The 19,324-nt window shown below is 36.2% G+C and overlaps 1 protein-coding gene across 4 annotated transcripts in view; it reads left to right on the forward strand.

Annotated features, from left to right (window-relative positions):
• Window positions 1-134: 134 nt before the first annotated feature.
• Window positions 135-19,324, forward strand: part of pkhd1l1.1 (PKHD1 like 1, tandem duplicate 1) — a 35,179-nt gene continuing 15,989 nt past the window's right edge. The window contains exons 1-42 of one of the 4 annotated variants that reach the window (XM_026290029.1): window positions 135-205; window positions 893-966; window positions 1,248-1,370; window positions 1,510-1,587; window positions 1,711-1,855; window positions 2,133-2,241; window positions 2,331-2,388; window positions 2,475-2,568; window positions 2,652-2,705; window positions 2,792-2,865; window positions 2,942-2,984; window positions 3,083-3,153; window positions 3,260-3,370; window positions 3,454-3,543; window positions 4,124-4,389; window positions 4,541-4,632; window positions 4,719-4,878; window positions 4,960-5,095; window positions 5,252-5,395; window positions 6,029-6,183; window positions 6,315-6,425; window positions 6,600-6,758; window positions 6,900-7,018; window positions 7,139-7,302; window positions 7,689-7,855; window positions 8,053-8,188; window positions 8,405-8,559; window positions 8,736-8,858; window positions 9,554-9,659; window positions 9,752-9,859; window positions 10,352-10,516; window positions 10,858-10,979; window positions 11,230-11,362; window positions 12,900-13,092; window positions 13,267-13,409; window positions 13,519-13,623; window positions 14,464-14,652; window positions 15,556-15,726; window positions 15,834-16,051; window positions 16,984-17,959; window positions 18,459-18,707; window positions 18,986-19,135. In XM_026290029.1, coding sequence (XP_026145814.1) covers window positions 1,304-1,370; window positions 1,510-1,587; window positions 1,711-1,855; window positions 2,133-2,241; window positions 2,331-2,388; window positions 2,475-2,568; window positions 2,652-2,705; window positions 2,792-2,865; window positions 2,942-2,984; window positions 3,083-3,153; window positions 3,260-3,370; window positions 3,454-3,543; window positions 4,124-4,389; window positions 4,541-4,632; window positions 4,719-4,878; window positions 4,960-5,095; window positions 5,252-5,395; window positions 6,029-6,183; window positions 6,315-6,425; window positions 6,600-6,758; window positions 6,900-7,018; window positions 7,139-7,302; window positions 7,689-7,855; window positions 8,053-8,188; window positions 8,405-8,559; window positions 8,736-8,858; window positions 9,554-9,659; window positions 9,752-9,859; window positions 10,352-10,516; window positions 10,858-10,979; window positions 11,230-11,362; window positions 12,900-13,092; window positions 13,267-13,409; window positions 13,519-13,623; window positions 14,464-14,652; window positions 15,556-15,726; window positions 15,834-16,051; window positions 16,984-17,959; window positions 18,459-18,707; window positions 18,986-19,135 — 6,109 coding nt within the window. In that variant the 5' untranslated portion in view covers window positions 135-205; window positions 893-966; window positions 1,248-1,303. Of the gene's footprint in view, window positions 206-767; window positions 967-1,247; window positions 1,371-1,509; window positions 1,588-1,710; window positions 1,856-2,132; window positions 2,242-2,330; window positions 2,389-2,474; window positions 2,569-2,651; window positions 2,706-2,791; window positions 2,866-2,941; window positions 2,985-3,082; window positions 3,154-3,259; window positions 3,371-3,453; window positions 3,544-4,123; window positions 4,390-4,540; window positions 4,633-4,718; window positions 4,879-4,959; window positions 5,096-5,251; window positions 5,396-6,028; window positions 6,184-6,314; window positions 6,426-6,599; window positions 6,759-6,899; window positions 7,019-7,138; window positions 7,303-7,688; window positions 7,856-8,052; window positions 8,189-8,404; window positions 8,560-8,735; window positions 8,859-9,553; window positions 9,660-9,751; window positions 9,860-10,351; window positions 10,517-10,857; window positions 10,980-11,229; window positions 11,363-12,899; window positions 13,093-13,266; window positions 13,410-13,518; window positions 13,624-14,463; window positions 14,653-15,555; window positions 15,727-15,833; window positions 16,052-16,983; window positions 17,960-18,458; window positions 18,708-18,985; window positions 19,136-19,324 lie in introns of those variants that run through there. The other 3 variants (XM_026290028.1, XM_026290027.1, XM_026290030.1) reach the window with 3 other exon arrangements.

Here is a 19,324-nt window from a genome sequence, read left to right on the forward strand (position 1 = left end):
TATATGAAATAATAATATTAAAAAATAATATAAAATAATAATTCATTGTATAATTTTTTTTAGGAAGCCTACTCAATCATTATAAAAGAGAATTTAGGCTAGTTTATCTGTGTCTGTTCATGCTAGATAAGTGTGAAGTTGCATAAATAATGACAGTGCATAATTTTCTACATATCGGCACTAACTGCAAACAACAAAATAATGGGTAGCTATATACATACGTATATTCATCTAATTCACATTTTATTCTAATTAAGTATTTTTATTCTAATGGAAATGTCTTTAATTCGTATTACAGTTAAAAAAAACTGTTGAATGCTTCACTGTTCAAATTTGGCTTATTATATGCAAAAAGAAGCAACAAAGATGAAAATATAAATATACTTGGATAGTACATGAAAAGCAAACTGCCGCTCAATTAGATAAAGTAAATCTGTAATCTAGCCTCTATAATATGGCTCATTATAATCATATTAATGATCATATTTATAGTAATTGTTTTGTAGTATTAAGACTGATTGAGACACATTTTGCTTAAGTTAATCACTGTATATTACAAGATTTTGTCTTGTCTCATGGTCAAATATCCAGATCTTCTTCATTTCATCTTGTTTTAGGTCATTCCCATGGTTTACGTCTAAGGGATATCAAATAGTGTTATATTTAAGTTTAGTCACCGTATGAATATCAAAGTAATGCTGACACTACATCACAGAGATCACTGTGTGTTACAAAAAAGCATTGTTATCTGTGAAGTTTCAGGTATTTGTTAGGGTACACTGGAAAAGAATAAATGTCTCTCTAGCTTGTAGAATGACAGCAATGTCTGATCACCTGACACACAAAGGTGAAAGAAAAAAAAGTGAGTCTCCTCTTGCTACCCTGTGGGCAGGTCGTATAAAAAGAGTGAGCTCTTTTTAACAAATGAGCCAATGGTGTTTGGGTTTCAGAAGAGAGCTTTAACAGGTATGTGAGTTTGCATTCTGGTCAATGTGAACATTGAAGTCATTTTTCTAAATTTCTATGATTTTCTAATTTAACAATCCATTAAGTGATCTTTAATTATATATAGTATTTATTGATACATTCAGGATATAATCATGAATGAATATTCATTACATAGTCGTTTAAAAGTAAATGTAATATTGGTGACGTTTTCATATATTATTATTTTTGTTTTAATTTTTTAAATGGACATACAAATGACTAGTGTGAACACATATGGTATGTGTATATTGTTTTTGCAGAAGGGATTCAGTAAGTTCAGGTGCTTTTGCTTTGAAGCGCGCGCACAGTGATCAGGATGAGGCACGTGCGGCTGCAGCTTCACCTGTCGCTCACTGTTTTTATTTTACTGTGGAGGTCCGCAGGTACGAGCTTTATGTAGCCTACCCCTTGTATTATTTGATTAATATTAATGCTTTTGTCTATGTATGTAATTACTGTCATCCTAAAGGCGGGAAAGAATATATATTTTAGTGACTGTGCTACTAATCTCCGTCCCGACAGGAGCGCAGCTCGTCAACAAAGTGACCCCAAAATACGGAAGCCTCAACGGAGGAACGAGACTGACCATAGAGGGTCAAGGTATTAAAAAAAATAATCAATATGTTCTTAAATAAATCCCATCATTCTGTTTTTATTCCGCACATATTGGCTATAGTATAGTTTAAATTCTTTAAAAAGTCTGCTTGTGATTTTGTTCCTCAGGTTTTGCTCAAGCCAGTCAGTTTAATCTCAATGCCAATGACCCAAACATCGGCAACACAGTGACACTGGTGTCCCGCACCAGATCTGTTCCCTGTGATGTCGAGAAAGACTCCACTCACTCCACTCAGATCACATGTTATACAAGGTATAATTATTCCTTATTCACATAATCAGTCTTTTTTTATCTTGATTGAAGTCATTGCACTGTATTCAGTCAGTGTGGCTTTTTTATATATAGATTTTTTACATACTCAAATGTGAATATAGGCTACCTCGGGAAATCAGTGCTACATATTAATAAATGAATGTCAATTTTGACCTCAAATTAAGCACTTTGAAATAGCTGCACTGCGTAATTTAATGTAAAATGTTGATGGTGTGTGATTCACAACGAAAAGTTTACATTGCATCATCATGTTCAGAGCTCTGCCGGAAGATGACTATGAAGTGCGGGTCAGCGTGGATGGCATGCCAATTCCTTCAAGTCGTATTTGTTATGGAAGCCAGTGGAATTACTGGTGCACATTCTATGTAAGATGGACTTAATTATGCTGCTTATTAAAACATATACTCTTATCCTCTTTGTAAAATGTTCAAATTGCCAAAAATTTCTTTCACAGCCTAGATCATTCCGTACACCCAGCATTCAAAGTATCCGTCCACTCTCAGGTCCCCCAGGTGAGTTTGTTTTGTTCTCTAGTTACTCAGTGCTGCTTTGGTTTATAAAAACACCTTTCATTATAAAAATACTGAATGAATTTTAGGGACTGTGGTGACACTGCGGGGAAGAATTTATACTGATGTATATGGAAGCAACACAGACAAAAGTTCCAATGGCTTGGCTGTGAGATTTTTAAGGTCTGGAAATGTTTAATACACAATATAACTGAGTGATAAATCTATGCTGTGTCTTGACATGAGGTATACTTGTTTTAATGCAGAGCGTACATGGGAGGCATGCCTTGTGAACTTCTGAAACCCAATTCAGATGAAAAGTAAGTGCTTTTCAATTTGATTACAAACAAAAGTTAACATTAAATATGAGCGCATCCTCCATAAATGCACTTTCTATTTATTTCAGGTATGGCCTCTATTTGGATTCTGATACCAGCCAATGGGGATATATGAGTTGTAAAATGACTGGAACATATGTTGGTGAGGAGGACACATCAGGAATTATTCATTCGCTAGATTTTTTTGTTGGATTAAATGTCATTACCTTGGCTTTCAGGTCATCACAACCTCAGTTACATTCTCGACAGTGAATTTGGGAGGTCAGAAGAAGATTGATTTTACTTTACAATCATTATTATTTTTGTAAGTCTAAGTATGCTGTTGAAAAGTACATAAAATACATATTTTTCTTTTTTAGGAGTTTGCCAGACTTTGGGGTTTTCAGCATCTCAGCACTGAACAAGCTTGCCATGTTCCAGACGTATGCAGGTGCAAAAAAACATTTATTCTCCTTAAATAATGCAACATATGATTGCAATATTGAAAATCAGATATTTTTTGTTAAGCATGAACGGTGTTTTTTGGTCTTCTTCAGAGGTGACAGGAGTTTCTCCTTCTGAGGGCAGTGTTTTTGGTGGCACATTACTGACCATTGAGGGACGCTACTTTGATGAGACTGACAAGCCAGCTATGGTCTTAGTAGCAGGTATGTAAAATGAATAATTATAATTATTAAATAATTATATATATTAAGCACCTATAATTGAAATATATATATTTTTTCCTTAGGCCGTGAGTGTCAGATTCAGAGTGTATCAAATGAGAGGATAACCTGCATAACTCCTAGTTATGAAAGAACCAATATGACAGTGTTTCCTGGTGAGAACCTTATCTGAAATTCAGATCTCTTGTGGTGACGTTATATTTCTGTAACAATCTTTTCCATAGCCAGTGTTTGCACGACCGTGGAATTCTGCATTTCACACGCGAGAACATCCCTGTCACTGCTGCAGTGTCACACGTGATCTCAACCAAGACCACGATTCTCGTTTGTCACCTAGCTAACTTTTCAGAAAAACACTGCATATTAGAGCCCATCACACATTTGACACCAAGATGACCGGATTTTTAACAATTCCTCTGTATTTCTTTTTTTGATCATGCCATAAATCCACTGAAACAACAAATTGCTGCGATACATTTTCAATGAAATAAATATTTTATTTATACATTTACTATAAAAAATTTAAACTGCATCTGCATCTTGGCCAGTAATGGTGAACATCTTCAATAGCTTTTTTGTGGCCAAGACTTTAAGTCACTTTACAGAAACTGAAACATGAATCTACCCTGATAAATATTTACTGAAGTATATTAGTTATGAAATTACACATTTAAAACGAGTCTCATAAACTATATTGTCCTTGGATGGATGATGGTTAAATGAATGTGTTTGCAGGTGGCAGAGGATTTAAAATGGAGATGTGGAACAACTCCAGTCCGGGTCTTCTAGAGGACGTCCTGAGGTATAATTCCAGTAGGCCTGGATATTCGGTCCAGTGGGTGGATTCGCTGTCCTACGTGTGGCCCACTGAAATTGATTACTTTGTGGCACGACTGAGTGGCTTCTTTGTTCCGATGGAGACTGACAACTACTATTTCCGAATCAAAGCCGACGATCGGTGCCAGTTTTATTTCAGCAAGACAGGTCTTCCCCAGGATAAGGTACCTGAATGAATAAACAATTTGATCATTTTAGTAGTTATCAATATAAGCAATTAAGTGGAAGCTAGTAGTGGAAGCTATTTTAATACATGCTCTATTTGTATAAAATGCAATGTAGCATTTAAATTTAAATAAGTCTATTTGTTTTCAGGTCAAGATTGCATATCATCCTTACTACACAAATAGTTTCTTCACATATAACACCCAAATGTCAGAGGTCATGCGCTTGGAGAAGGGAAAACCGTAAGTGACGTTTTTCCAAAATTCCAAAACGTCATTAATGCTCATGTTCCAATCTTGGCTCTTACATCAAAATCAATGCGCTACAGGTACTACATTGAGATTCTAGTGCAGGAATATGCAGGAGCAGCATCAGTGGATGTGGCCTTTTTCAAAGAAATCAGTCCTTTCACTGCCCAGCAGACGATAGATGCTGTTAATGAGAAACAGCAGATCAGTGCATTCTATGATGTACTTGCTGAAAAACAGGTAAGTGAGCTCAAAGGAGCGCTTTTGGAAACAAAAACATCTAGACAAGATAGAGGGAAGCCTAATTCTTTGTTGTTTTAGGTGGTCCGCTTCCAGGGTTGGACGCCAGTAACCCCCATCAAGGAGGTGCAGACTCTGAGAATCAGCAGCAACTGCTTCTCTCTGAGCACCTGTGAATACACATACTACTCCCTATCATATGGAGGTCTTACAACAGGTGCATTAGTTCACATTTATCTATGAATGTGTGTCTGGTGAAGTTTAAAGGTCCAGTTTTCTTGTGCATCTAGTTTTTGCATCCATTTTACCTCTAGAAGATGTCTTTTTGTTTGCGTGTTTGTATTGTTTACTGGAATTGCTTCGCATGTTGTAGGGCCGATCTCAGTTAGTGCTTCAGCGATGGAGTTGCAGAATGCTCTGAATGATTTGTGGACGATTAAACCAGACAGTGTTACAGTCACAAAGAAGGAACTGGATACTGAGGCACTGTACAATGTGACATTCAACTCTAACAGAGGTGAAGTTAAAAAACGACTGCTATTCTTTGACTGATTTCTCTGGCTCTGACTTCAAGATATGTGCTTTAACAACCAATTTCTGGTCTACGCGGAATATCAGTAAAAATATAAACTGTAAAAACAAAAATTTGTAAATTCAATGAGACAATGGATAAATGCTTCAGTTAAAACCGAATGTTTTTATTCAATAATTGGCTAAATATAAGACACCTAGCACCTTTCTGTATATGTAAAATAACATAATTTGTAATGTTTTTTTTGTTTTTTTAAGAAAAAATAATATATATAATAATAATATCTATACTGTACAATTTATATTGTCAAATATAAATTATAATATAATTTATTGTGAAATATATGGCATGGTGATACTTTTAAAACAATATAAAATAATGTTTTCGTTAGTACAAAAAAAATACTAGTCATGTTATAATTCACAATTAATTCAGAATTCTCTGCATAACACACCGTATAAGATTATACATTTCAGTAATAATGTAACTTATTTTTTATCAATTATGCTTTAACCTTTTTATAATTTTTTATTTAGCTTTTTATGTTGCTTGTGACGTTTGCCAGTACATTTAACAGTATTTTGTGATATGTTTGCTTAAATCTTATAATTATCTCAGGTAACTTTGAGGCTCTTGAATGCTTTATCATGGACTCGAATACGAACATAACAGTTACTGAGGATGTGAAAGGGCAGGCCAGTTTGGAGACGTTCACACTGCTGTGGGGAGGAGTTCCCTCCCTCCCTCTGCCTTTCAATGCTTCTATGACTGAGGTTTTTATTTGTTTTATATTTCATTTATAACATTTACCATTGAATAAAATGTTAGCTTTTACAGTACTGTGTACAAAACATTTTGAATGCTCCTTTTCTACATGATGGGTTGCATCTGTTTTTTATTAAAGGTGCGCTCGGCATTAGATGTGATGGTAACTGCTAAATGTCCAGCAGAGGTTCCAACAATGGAGAACACTAATGTGAAATTTTTCAGAGATTATGAGTCCACCACCACAGGGGTAAGCAAACCTACAAAGGCACATAATCACGTATGTTACAACCTTTTAGAAATTGAAGTTAGCCTTGCAAATATTACGTGACATTATGAAGTTCTGACATGATAAACATCAGTTATTTTGTTGACAACATCGCCTTTCTGTCCAACTTGTTGTGATTTCTCCTTGTCAAAACAGTTTTCAGGTGATCTGAGCCGTAGAGGGGTCCAGGTCACTGATTCGGAGGCTTTCTGTGGCCGCTGGTCTCTGAAGAACCCAGAGATTGTGTTCAATGCCAATGACACTACAGCATCAGGATCAATCTACAGCCCAATACTGCTACAAACGTACAACACTGTAAGCACCACCCGACACCTCAGTATCTTATCCTCATTAATGGATTTTTCAAGGATTCAAATATTTTGTTTTTTCTAATGAAATAAGTTTTACAGTACATTTTTAATGTTCACATCATTTTGTATATTTCTTTTATCGTAGCTCTGCTTGGCCTACAAAGGGGGTCTGGTAAATGAACTGGGAATTTTGTTCAGTTACCAGGAGAGGACTTACCGGGAGGAGAACATTCGTATTTCTGTGTTATTTGACTCAACGGAAGAGTACGTTTAACTTACTGAATAAATAAAGTAAACTTTTGTGCCCATGCAAGAGTGTTTTTAAACCAATATCCAGATCATTATGTTGTGGGTGTAAAGTAACCCTGACGTTGTCATTCTCAGGTGGAACTACAAGTGTGTGGATCTCCTGGCCTCCATACAGACAAACTACATAGGCACCAACTACAAACTACTTCAGTTCAGTGTGTATGGAGTGACCGCAAACTCAGTTTACTTCATAGACACTGTTCACCTTGGACGTGAAATGTCTGCTTTGGATTCTAATGGTGAATAGAAATAAATTATGAAATTAATTCTAATTATTAAAATGTTTATATGTCTAAATGTTTAATTATGTTTCTACTAAATATTGTAGAAACATAATTTTCTGTAAAGTTGCTTTGTAACGATTCGTATTGTAAAAAGCGCTATACAAATAATCTTGAATTGAACTGAATTGAAATTCTTAATTATAGAATTAAAACAAAAGAGTAACATGGTTGTAAACACTGGATCATTCTTATGCTAATTATATTATATATCTTTCTGCAAAGTTTTTTTTTATGTTTATAATTGTATTATTGTTTGGAAAAATATATATTTTGATTTTATTTCATTTTGAAATGGTCCTTTGAAATGAAATATTCTGTTTTCTCTCTCTCCACATGTTCAGTTGTAATCCATAGAAGAAGACCACCTGCTCTAGCCAGTTCAGGACTTTTCTTCTCTAACATCTCTGTGAGCAAACAAGCAAATGCTTCACAAGTCAGCTACGAGATCACTGCGACTCCTTACAACTGTGGCTTTGGTGTCCCATTGTTTGAAATAGGCTTTCTGCAGGTGAGTTAGTTCACATGACTTTTTAACAAAAACTCTGTCTTTAAGTGATGGATCTTCTTGATCTCTCTTATATGATGGGTGACAACAAAATATTTTCCTGTCTTTGACATTTGAGATTATCGCTATTGTTTCCTGCAGATAATTGTTTAGTTGAGTGATCCATGTAAGCTTTCTCAATCTTCATTTTTGTCCAACAGAAGATGCCAAACAGCACAGGGGACCGACTGATTCAAAGCCAAGGGAACGCCACAGTCACCGTCATGCGCCCTCAAAAAGCCAGTCCCCCTCTTACAGGAACATTTGACGTTGAGTTCTTTGGCCGACGTGTTGAAGGTACGCATGTTGTCTGTGGTTTACCTGTTACCTTCCTTTGTAGCTGCTGGAATTAACTGAATTCATCAGTACATGGAATTTCTTGTAGATGCACAACAGATTATTGCAGATTAATTTATTTAAATAATGAACCGCACCTTCTTTTTTACATATACCACAACCTTCCAAGTGGTTGAACTGGTTTTTCATTTGATATGTTTGGTGTGTGTTTCTCAGGCCTAGCGGTAGACATTAGCGAAGCGGACCTGCAATACGCTCTGCAGGGGATCCCAGAGCTCGGCCAGCTGCAGGTGCAGAGATCTGGAGACTGTAGGGGCTACCGCTGGAACATTCAGTGGCTCACCATGCCTGGAAATCAGCCTCTGTTAAAGGCAAGAAAGAGTTCAGACTTCTGGTACAATAAACCAAAATTCTCCAAATGGATGTTTACAAGTCTATAGGGGAACTGCTAATGAGCAATGCTAATGGGAAAATTAATAAAGTGTTTTTGATAGTATATCTTAATTTTCACCTGGCTGAATTAACTTGTTTTAATAATGTTTACTAGATCAATGCTTCCAATGTGGTTGGTGTGAACCCTTCAGTGACGTCACGCAAGATTGAGCAAGGAGGCATCTTCAAACAGAGAATTATGGGAGACTTTCTGCGTGTGCCTACAAATAAACCACAGGTGCTTTATACTCAATGCTTTTTCTGCAAGAATTATGTTTGTTCAACATACATTGGTCATATACATAAAGCTTGTTTTTAGTCTTTTTCTCATGTTACCTGATGCCATGTAGTGTGCAGATTTCAATAGTGCTATGTAGTGGGTCAGTTGAAAGGCCTGTCTGGTTGTGTTGCTCTGTTTGAATATCCAGTGTTCAGGGGATTTTGCATGTCGAGAGGATTATGGCTAAACCAAAGCATGAAAGGTTTATTTGTATTATCACAGACAGACAGGTGTGCATTCTGTAGTCTGAATGTGCATGATCTTAGTAATATATTATTCCAGTAGTTTATAAAAATCCATTACAATATACAATCCAATACATATAGTGCAAAAATAGTGCTGTCAAATCGCGATTAATCTCATCCAAAATAAAAGTTTTTGTTTGCATAATATGTGTGTGTTCTGTATTTTGGATGTGATTAATCACGATTAATCATTTGACAGCACTAGTTAAAAATAATCTGATTGACTCTTAAATTAATGTACAATTTTGCATTGGTCCATTGTTGCATTGGATAATGTCAATTTAATTTCTTATTTAATTAAGATTTTATTAATGTATTAAATCTGGATCCTGAAAAAATAACTAGTTGAGAAACACTACTGGATGTCTACTAACTGAAATTCATATTCACGTGCTTGTTATCGTTAAGGTGGAAGTTTTCATCAATGGTATCCGATCATGGTGTTCAGGAGATTGCGGTTTTAACTGGAGTGAGTCAAAGACCCCAAAAGTGACCGGGATTTCCCCTACACAAGGTGGGGAAAATGAGCGAGTCTCACATAAAACGCTCCATCCATTCATATTGGTATTTCAGTGGTTTATATTACTGACGTAATGTGTCATTCAGGATCCAGCAGTCTGGGAACAGTTCTAACCATAACTGGATCTGGTTTTGATGGTGGAAACGTCACTGTAAAGACTGGAGATGTGGAATGCTCGGTTCTACAGGTTACCAGTAAGTCAAAACCAGTAATGTCATAGAATCTGTTTTTCTCAGGGGACAAACTGCATTCAAATGCAATATTGCTTTTGCTAAAATAATGCAAAAAAAAAAAAAAAAAAACATAATATAATTTGTAATTTTGAAGAAATATGAGGATTGTGTAATAATTTACCCACCCTCATGTTGATTCAAAGCTGTTTGACTGACTTTGTTTTCTTAGAAATTAGAAACAGAATTGTACTAGTCAAGCTTTTCTATGCAGTAACTATGATATGATATGATTCAAGCTTTATAAAAAAAATGCAAAGCACCAAGTTGCTCACCTGGCTTTTGCACTGTATTTTAAGTATTCCACTATAAATCAGACATTTTAATCTTTATTCACTCCTTTTATGTTTCACAAAAGAAATTATACAAGTTAACAGTGGTAATGTCATGACAGAATTTTTATTTAAGCTTACTATATAATCATACATCTCATCAGATAATTTATGTGTGTTTCAGATACTTCTATAACCTGCCAAGTCGGTCCTGCAAGAGCAGGTGTACAGCCAGTCTCTCTGAGTTTCTCTTTGGTTGGAAATGCCCAATACCAGAATAACAACAGCTTTAACTTCACACATCTGTTAGGAGTGACCTCCATAAACCCCACAACAGGAAGTGTGGCAGGTACACATAGCATTACAAAAAATTATATATATATATATATATATATATATATATATATATACACACACAGAAGTATTTGTTGCTTTGCATATGTCTTTCATACATACCATACATTAGAGTACAAAAGTCTAGTACCACTAGTATAAATGCTTCTGTTTAGTTTTTAAAATGAAATGCTTTTTATTTTTTCATTAACAATTATATTAGAAGGACAATTTGATCAAAGCTAAACTGGCACTTTACTTTCAATATAGGATTTGTTTTGTCCAAAACCACCTTACCAATGTCGTCACAACATATCTTACAACTATTACTTGTTTTTTGTCTGCATGTCTTCACAGGAGGGACAATTCTGACAGTGTCTGGCTATGGATACAGTAGTGATACTGCAGTCACCATTGGCACTCAGCCATGTAACATTATAAACGTGGAACTTTCCCAGCTGAGATGCATAGTTCCAGCTGTAAGTGAAGAACTTGATTTCTCATGAAGGTTTCTTAGTCAAATTTAAAATCATAAATATGTTAGAAACCTTTTTAAGTTAACGTTGTAATTGAATATAACCGTTATTATGAATAATATTTTATTAGTATTATTAACAGATCTGCTCAGGGCAAATTCACTAAACGGTTAAAACACAATTTGCATTCTCTACAACATGAAAATAAACCTATGGAACTTTTATAATTTTATGAAACTTGTGCATGACACAGGGGTCAGAAGGTGAACAGAGAGTAACAATAACCGCAGCAGAGATGACAGCAGTATCAGACGGCTTTTTCACATACAGCAACAATTTGACGGCCATAATCACATCAGTGAGCCCACAAACTACAACAGTATTTGGTAAGGTATCAAGATTTTACCTAATTCAGGGCAGATATGTTTAAAAGTCCATGCATTCCCCATTAATGGGAATTAAACTCATGACCTTAAAGCATTCATTTTCTAACTGTAATACTTTGCTAATAATAAACCCAGACAGTGAAATTGACAAGTACCCTGAATGGCTTTAGATGTTCAAATATGCTTTTCAATACCTATTCATTTTGTCAAAATTGGTGCTCTATAGTTGATCGCATTCTATGCTTGCAAACAGCCAACAGCTGATTGTATTCTGATCTGAGATTAAGCTGAAAGATGATACTCCGTCTGTTGAATACAGGTATATTCTATTTTTAGAATAGAGTTCTCTTGCCTTTATTCACAAGAATGCAGAGTATAAATAAGGATCACTGAGCTTTCAGATCAGTTCACACAAATGTTTAATTCCTTCAACAACTTTAATAGCCCTCCAATTATATGTCACTCAAAAACAAGACTTTGGACATGGAAATAATGTCATAATTATGCGTACGTGCAAATCTAAAATGAACTTTGGCAACACCTACTAATACAAAATGTTCCGAGCATAAATCTTTTATAAAAGTGTTTAAAAAAAAGGAATTAAATTAATATTCATTCTTTCAGTTTCTCATTTTCTCTCTCTAACACACACACTTAAAAATTATATAAGATAGATTTAGTTTTGGAAGAAAAAAACTAAATTTTGCATCAAGGAGTAAGTTTAAGGAGACAATCGAGTCACATGTTTTCTTTAGCAACCGTCTGTATATTTTGTTTGATATCTGATTTGAATCAGACTTAGATTAGAAAGGGTCAGACTGTGCCTGTAATGTAAACCATGTCTTATGCTCCTTTTTTAAATAAAGTTACCAACCAAGTTTTATTTACTTACCAAAAACTATTTTTTACTCACAATTGCCACTTGCAAGTCTCAATTTATGCCCTTTAAAGATATTTTTTGGGGTTTGTTTTTTATAAATCACCTGCCCTGATTCCAAATAGTCACTTTTACACTTTTTGAACTGTAGATAGCAACAGGAAGCTAATAAACGTGCCAGTATAATTATGTCTAAAAACAGGACCGACCTTCGGTGAGTGAATTCCACTGTTTCCACATTCAAATAAATGCTTAGCTTCTCTTGTTTGAGACAAGATAATGAAGATGAAAGACATGGGATACAAACGAACAGGTAAAATCACATTCAAGTGTCAAGTGTCTCTTTCCATCCCATTGTCCTGATCTGCATTTACATCTTGGCTACAGCTGTAAACCCCCATATGGCCTCCAGACAAAACTCTTTCCAGCTCTTTTGTGCAGGCCAGATAATTGCACGGGCTTTAGCTTATGTCACGCAATCAGAAAAGCCGGTTTGGCTGCAGTGAAGGACAATCAACAGCGTGATGGCTCTTAAAAGCTGCTCTAAAAACTTCAAAAAATAAACAGTCACAGCAGCTTCGTCATTGCCCCCACCTCTCACAATCTTACTGGAACAGCAATGTATTTGACCTTGTTTTCACTTCATTGTTTGTTATAAAGGACGCCGGGTTCTCACCATCTTTGGCACAAACTTTGAGTCGCATGATAATGGAAGCTCTGTTTTGATTGGAGAGGCTGAATGTGAATTGCTGGATTGGACCAACGAAAACATCACCTGCCTGTTACCCATACTCCCCCCAGCTGAGTACAATGTCCATGTGAGAGTCGGAAACCAGGGATACCCCTTAACCAGGTCTCACATCACTTTCTGTACCCCATTACATCAGATTTCAAACTATCATTCAAATTATCATGCTACTACTGTAGAAGACTACACCTTTAATATTACAATTGTGCATTTACAATGACATTTTTGTCAAAAGTGAAGCTTTTTGGAGTTATTAATGTTTGTTTTCTATGTGTGCAGTGCTGGTGTTAAAACCACTATAGAGTATCTTCTAGAGGTGACTGGTTTCTCTCCATCTCTGGGGTCTTTGTACGGAGGAACCACCATCACTATCACCGGCTCTGGGTTCAGTCCTGTCGCAGAAGATGATAATGTCACTCTGGGTGAGACAAGACCACAACAGCATCAGCATTCTTTTTGATTTCAGCATTGAAACCAATAACTTCCTGATCATTTACTGCAGTCACGGTTATGACTCTGTGTTTCGTACAGGAGACAGACAGTGCCGAGTGACAGCCGCTTCAGATCATCACCTGGAGTGTGTGACCCAGTCTAGAGATAAAACACACACTGTGACTAACCAAGGTTTCCACCCCGGTAATATCTCTTTACTTGTATCGCTTGTTCTGTCACGCACACAACACCTGAATACATCAGAGAACGGGGAACAATGGCTATCAGCACAATGATGTCTTATCATGTCAATGACTTATCAAATACACAAGCTGCACAAGCTGTTATTGATTTGGCTTTTTAAAGAGCTATGAAAATATGGTTGACATTGTTATAAGCTATATTTTGTATGATAAGCTATATTTAGTCATTCACAGAATTCAGACTGAATGACAGCTATTGGAATTCTGTGCTGCCCCTCGGATGTTCGCTTTTTAAGTAACTGTGCTGATATGATGTTTCTGTTACCAATTAGAAATTCAGGTGTGTTTAATATTCGGTAAAAACATTTTCTGCAGAATTCATTAAAATGCAAGGGGAAAAAATGAGTAACATTTTATAGGTCATAGAAATAGATAGACTTTAACCTTAATGGAAATGCTATGGCAATAAAATCTTAAAATATTGGAGAAGTGATGGAAATTTAATAAAATCTTAAACGTAATAAAAAAGGGATGTCAAATGGCATCTGAAAGTTATAGAAATGTCATAAAAAATACATAAAATATTAAAGGTTCATGAACAATTTAGAGAAATAAAAATATTAAAAAGTAATGGAAATGAATGAAATCTTCAGTTGTAAAGTGTCATGATCGGCACACATTTTTCATTTTAATGTGCAATCTAAAACTTATTTATCTAGGCTGATAAAGTTATAGAAATTAAATTGTGGTATCCCAAGATATAATATTTTGTCATAAAATGTGCATTTGTGACTGTGTTGCGTTACACGTGCATAGAATGAATTCCATCATATGTGTTCAGTGTACGGTCAGGGTTACGCCTGGAGCCCGTCTGCATTAATAGCCTCAGTGGGGGACACAGTGGTGTGGCTCTGGGACGCACCAGCTTTTGTGTCTGGTCTGGGCTACAGGGTCTTCAGTGTGTCCAGTCCCAGCAGCACAGACTATGATGGCAATGCTTTCAGCAGTGGAGACACCCGAACTGCCAAAGGTACAAACAACAACGACTATCCGTGTTATCACTGCTCACTCTAATTTACATTAAGCAGGAAATACAAAACTACACAAAATATTGGCGACATTCTAATTTACATTAAGCTGGACAAACAAAACTACTCTGTTTGCAAAAACATTTGCCTTAACACCAACGTCCTTCCCTAATAATGTGAATTTTCTAGTTTTTTATTAAGAGACAGTATGTAACTAAATACATTAAATCCACAATAAGTGAATAGAATAAGAGTAAAGAATAAAGCAAAAAAAAAAAAAAAAACTATGTGCCAGATTCATGATTAAATTTAACCAAGTATTGTTATTTTTATTTATTCATTAGTCTAAAGTACTTTTCCTGGACACAACTGACTATTCTGCTCCAGTCTGGGAGAAACTATTTAATAATTACTTTTACTTTTTAATGGCTGCCAGCTTGAAAGTAGTCTGACTGAAGTATTTCAATGTTGTGAAATATATATCACATTACATTCCTTGTCACATACTGTACGATACATTGTCTCTTAAACAGTGTTTGGCTTTTGTTTGTCCTGACTGTTGCTGAGAAGTCAATTTAGAGACCTCTGGGATATATAATTAAGTACTCTTGATGCAGACAAGCATTTTATTTGTGAGTGTCAGATTTCATGAGGTGTAAACTCAAGGTGTCTGCTCTAACTACATATAATGCCAACATAATTACATACCAGTCACTGTCTAGAAAACATTGTATTGTACAAATTTGCAGTTTACTTATAGACAATGCTTTTGCCATACGTGTGTAAGTTTGTATTCTTGTAAAGGAACTGAATACAATGAAAGTTGGAGGTGTGATGCCAGTTAGTTTGAGGAACAAAATCTAATTCTACTGTTCTTTGTGCACATGTTTGTGTTTTACCAAAAGGGCTTTTTGCCTATCGTTTTACGTCTCCTGGAGTATACTACTATAGCAGCGGTTACATCGACACTGGAAACCAGAAGACACTTCAGGGAGTGGTGACTGTTATGCCACTGGAGGAGAGCACTGTTGGGCTTCAGGTGTTTGTGACAGGAATAGAGGCCTCTGTGAATATAGGTACAACTAAATCAGAGCTAAATACTTACAAGTACAATCTTCAGTTTAAGCAATGGCAAGGAATTTGCAGGTAAATTCATCATAATCATCTTTTGTGTCCTTCCTAGTCTCACCACAAATGAACTCATCTGACTCCGATTGTGTGGCCACTTCTGACTGTTTCCAAGGACAGCTAGAATTTAATGAGACATCAGACAGTCTGTACTTCAGTTTTACTTCCTGTGCCACTCCCACTGTGTCCCATATTACACCTGACCATGGCACTACACACGACATTATCAGCATCAGCGGATCTGGCTTTAGCAGCATTAACTGTGCAAACGAGGTGAGCTTCATGACATTAAAGGTGCTGTAAGGGATCTTTTGGAATACCTATGCCAAATGCCAATCACAATGCACATAGAAAACAACACCAATGAAAAATACACATATTTATATGACATTAACATTTAGACATTTTTAGATTATCTGCAAACATATATTTTATATTCCCGAAAATATACAAATAAATGCATAATTACATTTAAAAATGAAAACTCAATACATTAAAATTACATCAGATTTCAGAGTAAAGGCACATCAGTTACATGAAACTTTATATCTAGGAATATAAATGTATATAATTTCTAATTATAATCTATTTATAATGGTAGGTAAACCTAAGCAAAATGTACATAACCTTTATAAAAAACATTACTAATTTTGCCCATTTAAAAAAAAATATATTTCTCTACCTAGTCCAACTTAACTTGATAGATAGATAGATAGATAGATAGATAGATAGATAGATAGATAGATAGATAGATAGATTTTAATTAAATAGAATTTAAATTAAGTAATCACCCCATATTATAATATATGAATTAAATGGTCTTATAAATAGGTATATTATATTTAAATGAGAAGAAATCCTGCATAAGATTTTGAGACTTTTTTTTTAAGAATATATCTTTAGTAAAACCTATGCTGATAAAAATATAGTGATCTTCAAGGTACAATCTGAAAACCATTCTTTAAATTATGTAATGTTGTTCTAATGAGTTTTTGATAAAGTTATTGGGGAAATGACTGAAAAAAAAACTTTTTACTAAGAAAAAAACCCACAATCCAGGAGACTTAATACTTTGAAATATGAATCTATATAGATCTTGAAAAGATCCATTCAGTCTCTGATATTAATGTTATGACATTATGCATAGTTTAACATGTAAAGAGTCCATGAGTAAAACATTTAAAACTTGTTTTTGTTAACTAAAGGTCAAAGTTGGAGATTTTCCATGTAACGTCATTAACAGCACCGCCACTGAGATCCACTGCCAACTCAGTCCAGACAGCGGAGCACCAGTGGGCATCCCTTTACCTGTAACTGTCCTAGTCAACAACCTTGGCACTGCCATCCTGACCATGCCCAAAGAGTACGACCGCAGATTTGTGGTTCTTCCAGTGATAGATTCCATCTTTCCCTTGGTGGGCAGCACTACAGGCCACACACGTCTCTTTATCTCTGGTTCTGGGTTCTTAAATGGTTTGATTACAGTTGCAGGCGTTCCATGCAACGTGGTTTCGATGGACTACTCTCACGTAGTGTGCGATACCTCCCCTTCCGAAGCTCACAGGGGAGACGTTGTAGTTTACGTCAATTCCATCTCTTCGTCATGCAGTTTTGATTGCAAGTTCGAATATTCCGAATCAATCGCACCAAACGTCTCTGAGGTGCTCCCTAACTCAGTCAGTGGAAACAGCACCACAGTTGTGATCACCGGCAGTGGGTTTGGGAATGATTCTGCCAATCTAATGGTATCTGCAGCCAACATCCTTTTGGAAGTCATAGAAGTCACCAATAACAGTATCAAGGTTATAGTTGGCGCCCTTCCCGCTGGTACACACGTCCTACAGGTGGTGGTGATGAGCAAAGGTCTCGCCATAGGAAATAAAACCCTGACCAGCATAGCACAAGCTAGCGTCAACCCAACATCAGGCAGCATTGCTGGAGGAACGCCGCTCTTGATCACGGGAAATGGCTTTGTGGCGGGAAATACAACTGTGAGGCTCGCTAACTCCCCCTGCAGGATTTTAGATGTCACTTCAGATATGGTGAGGTGCATGACACCTCCTCACGCAGAAGGACAGGTGCAGGTGAACATTAAGGTGTTCGATGTTGTGTATCCACCTCAAAATTTCAACTACTCTAAGGGACAAACTCCAAACATCACCTCCGTCAGTCCTAGAACAGGTATGAACAAGCATTTATATAGAAAATTTGCTTTCACCATATATCTTTGAAGGCCAATCCTGGAAGTTGCATCACCCTGGTTCCCTAGACAAAAACCCAATAGGATGTTTCCACTGGCTTTTGGATTATTGCAGAAAATCAGCTCTGTGACCAACAAAAGTAAAAAGCTAAACATAGGCTATAAACAAATTGTGTGATTTCAGTGTTTACCATGTTAAGCTTCCAACAGCTCTTTATTTTCCAAGTTTGGGTTAGAATAGCTTGCAAGAACGTTCGCTGTGAAAGTGTTTAATGTCCCTGATAAAATCCTATTCAGCCACTTAGGAGGGATGTATTTTATGTCATAGAATAATCCATGAAAATAGCTGGAAGTGGTAAAATCCTAACTCATTTCCAAGTTTTGGCCTACAAATATACTTCGTGACTGCAGCACGCCACTGAACTATTGAATATCACAACACATTGTAGCAACACTACTGACATACTTCTTTCGTTGTAGGTCCGGTTGGAACAGAGATCACTGTATCTGGTTTTGGTTTTGGCACAGATCTAGCCATTGTCTCCTTAGAGATCGGTGGCGTGCCTTGTAGTGTGTCATCCGTCACAGATACACAGTTGCGGTGCAATGTTGGGGAACATGCGGGAGGAACTTTTCCAGTCATATTTCACCATAAGGTCAAGGGTTATGCCTTGACCCAGTCTGTCTTCACCTATGAGCTGCTGCTGACAGGAGTCACACCAAATGAGGGTAATCCAAATTACTTTCTCTATGGTAAAAGATTCGTTAATATGGACAGAATGTAAAAAGTTACATGAAAACTGCTTATGCTAAGTTGCTAGTTCTAGTAAATAATTCCAATTTAAATCTATTAAATCTTATACTTAAGGTGAATTACAAAAACATCTGGGTCATGAAGCAAAGCTAGATGCGAAACACAAAGTGCATTTCTATACTTGCTATCATATTTAAATAAGACTATAGAGTAACAAGACACTACAGGATACCTTTGCTCTGTTTTGCTGTAGGAAGTTATGCCGGAGGAGCCATTGTTGCCATTCAAGGCTCTGGATTTGACCCAAACAGCACCAAAGTCCTCATCTGTAACAGAGAGTGTAACGTGCGCCTGCAGAACTCCACGTCTACCCAGCTCAACTGTGAAGTCCCACCCAACAATGGCATGTATTATTTTAGAAGAACTGCGTATGTGTCTAGAAATGTTCAGTTAGCAAATCAAAGCTTAATCTATCAAAGTAAGCATTTCTACGTCTGAACAAAAAGCTCCCAGTACAAAGTTATTCCTCAAAAGTAAAACATGCCAGGAATGCTTTGACTGACAGAAGTCAGTCACTGAGAGACAATGACAA

The sequence above is a fragment of the Carassius auratus genome, chromosome 19 (assembly GCF_003368295.1).
Source record: "Carassius auratus strain Wakin chromosome 19, ASM336829v1, whole genome shotgun sequence".
In the NCBI taxonomy this organism is placed as follows: Eukaryota; Metazoa; Chordata; class Actinopteri; order Cypriniformes; family Cyprinidae; genus Carassius; species Carassius auratus.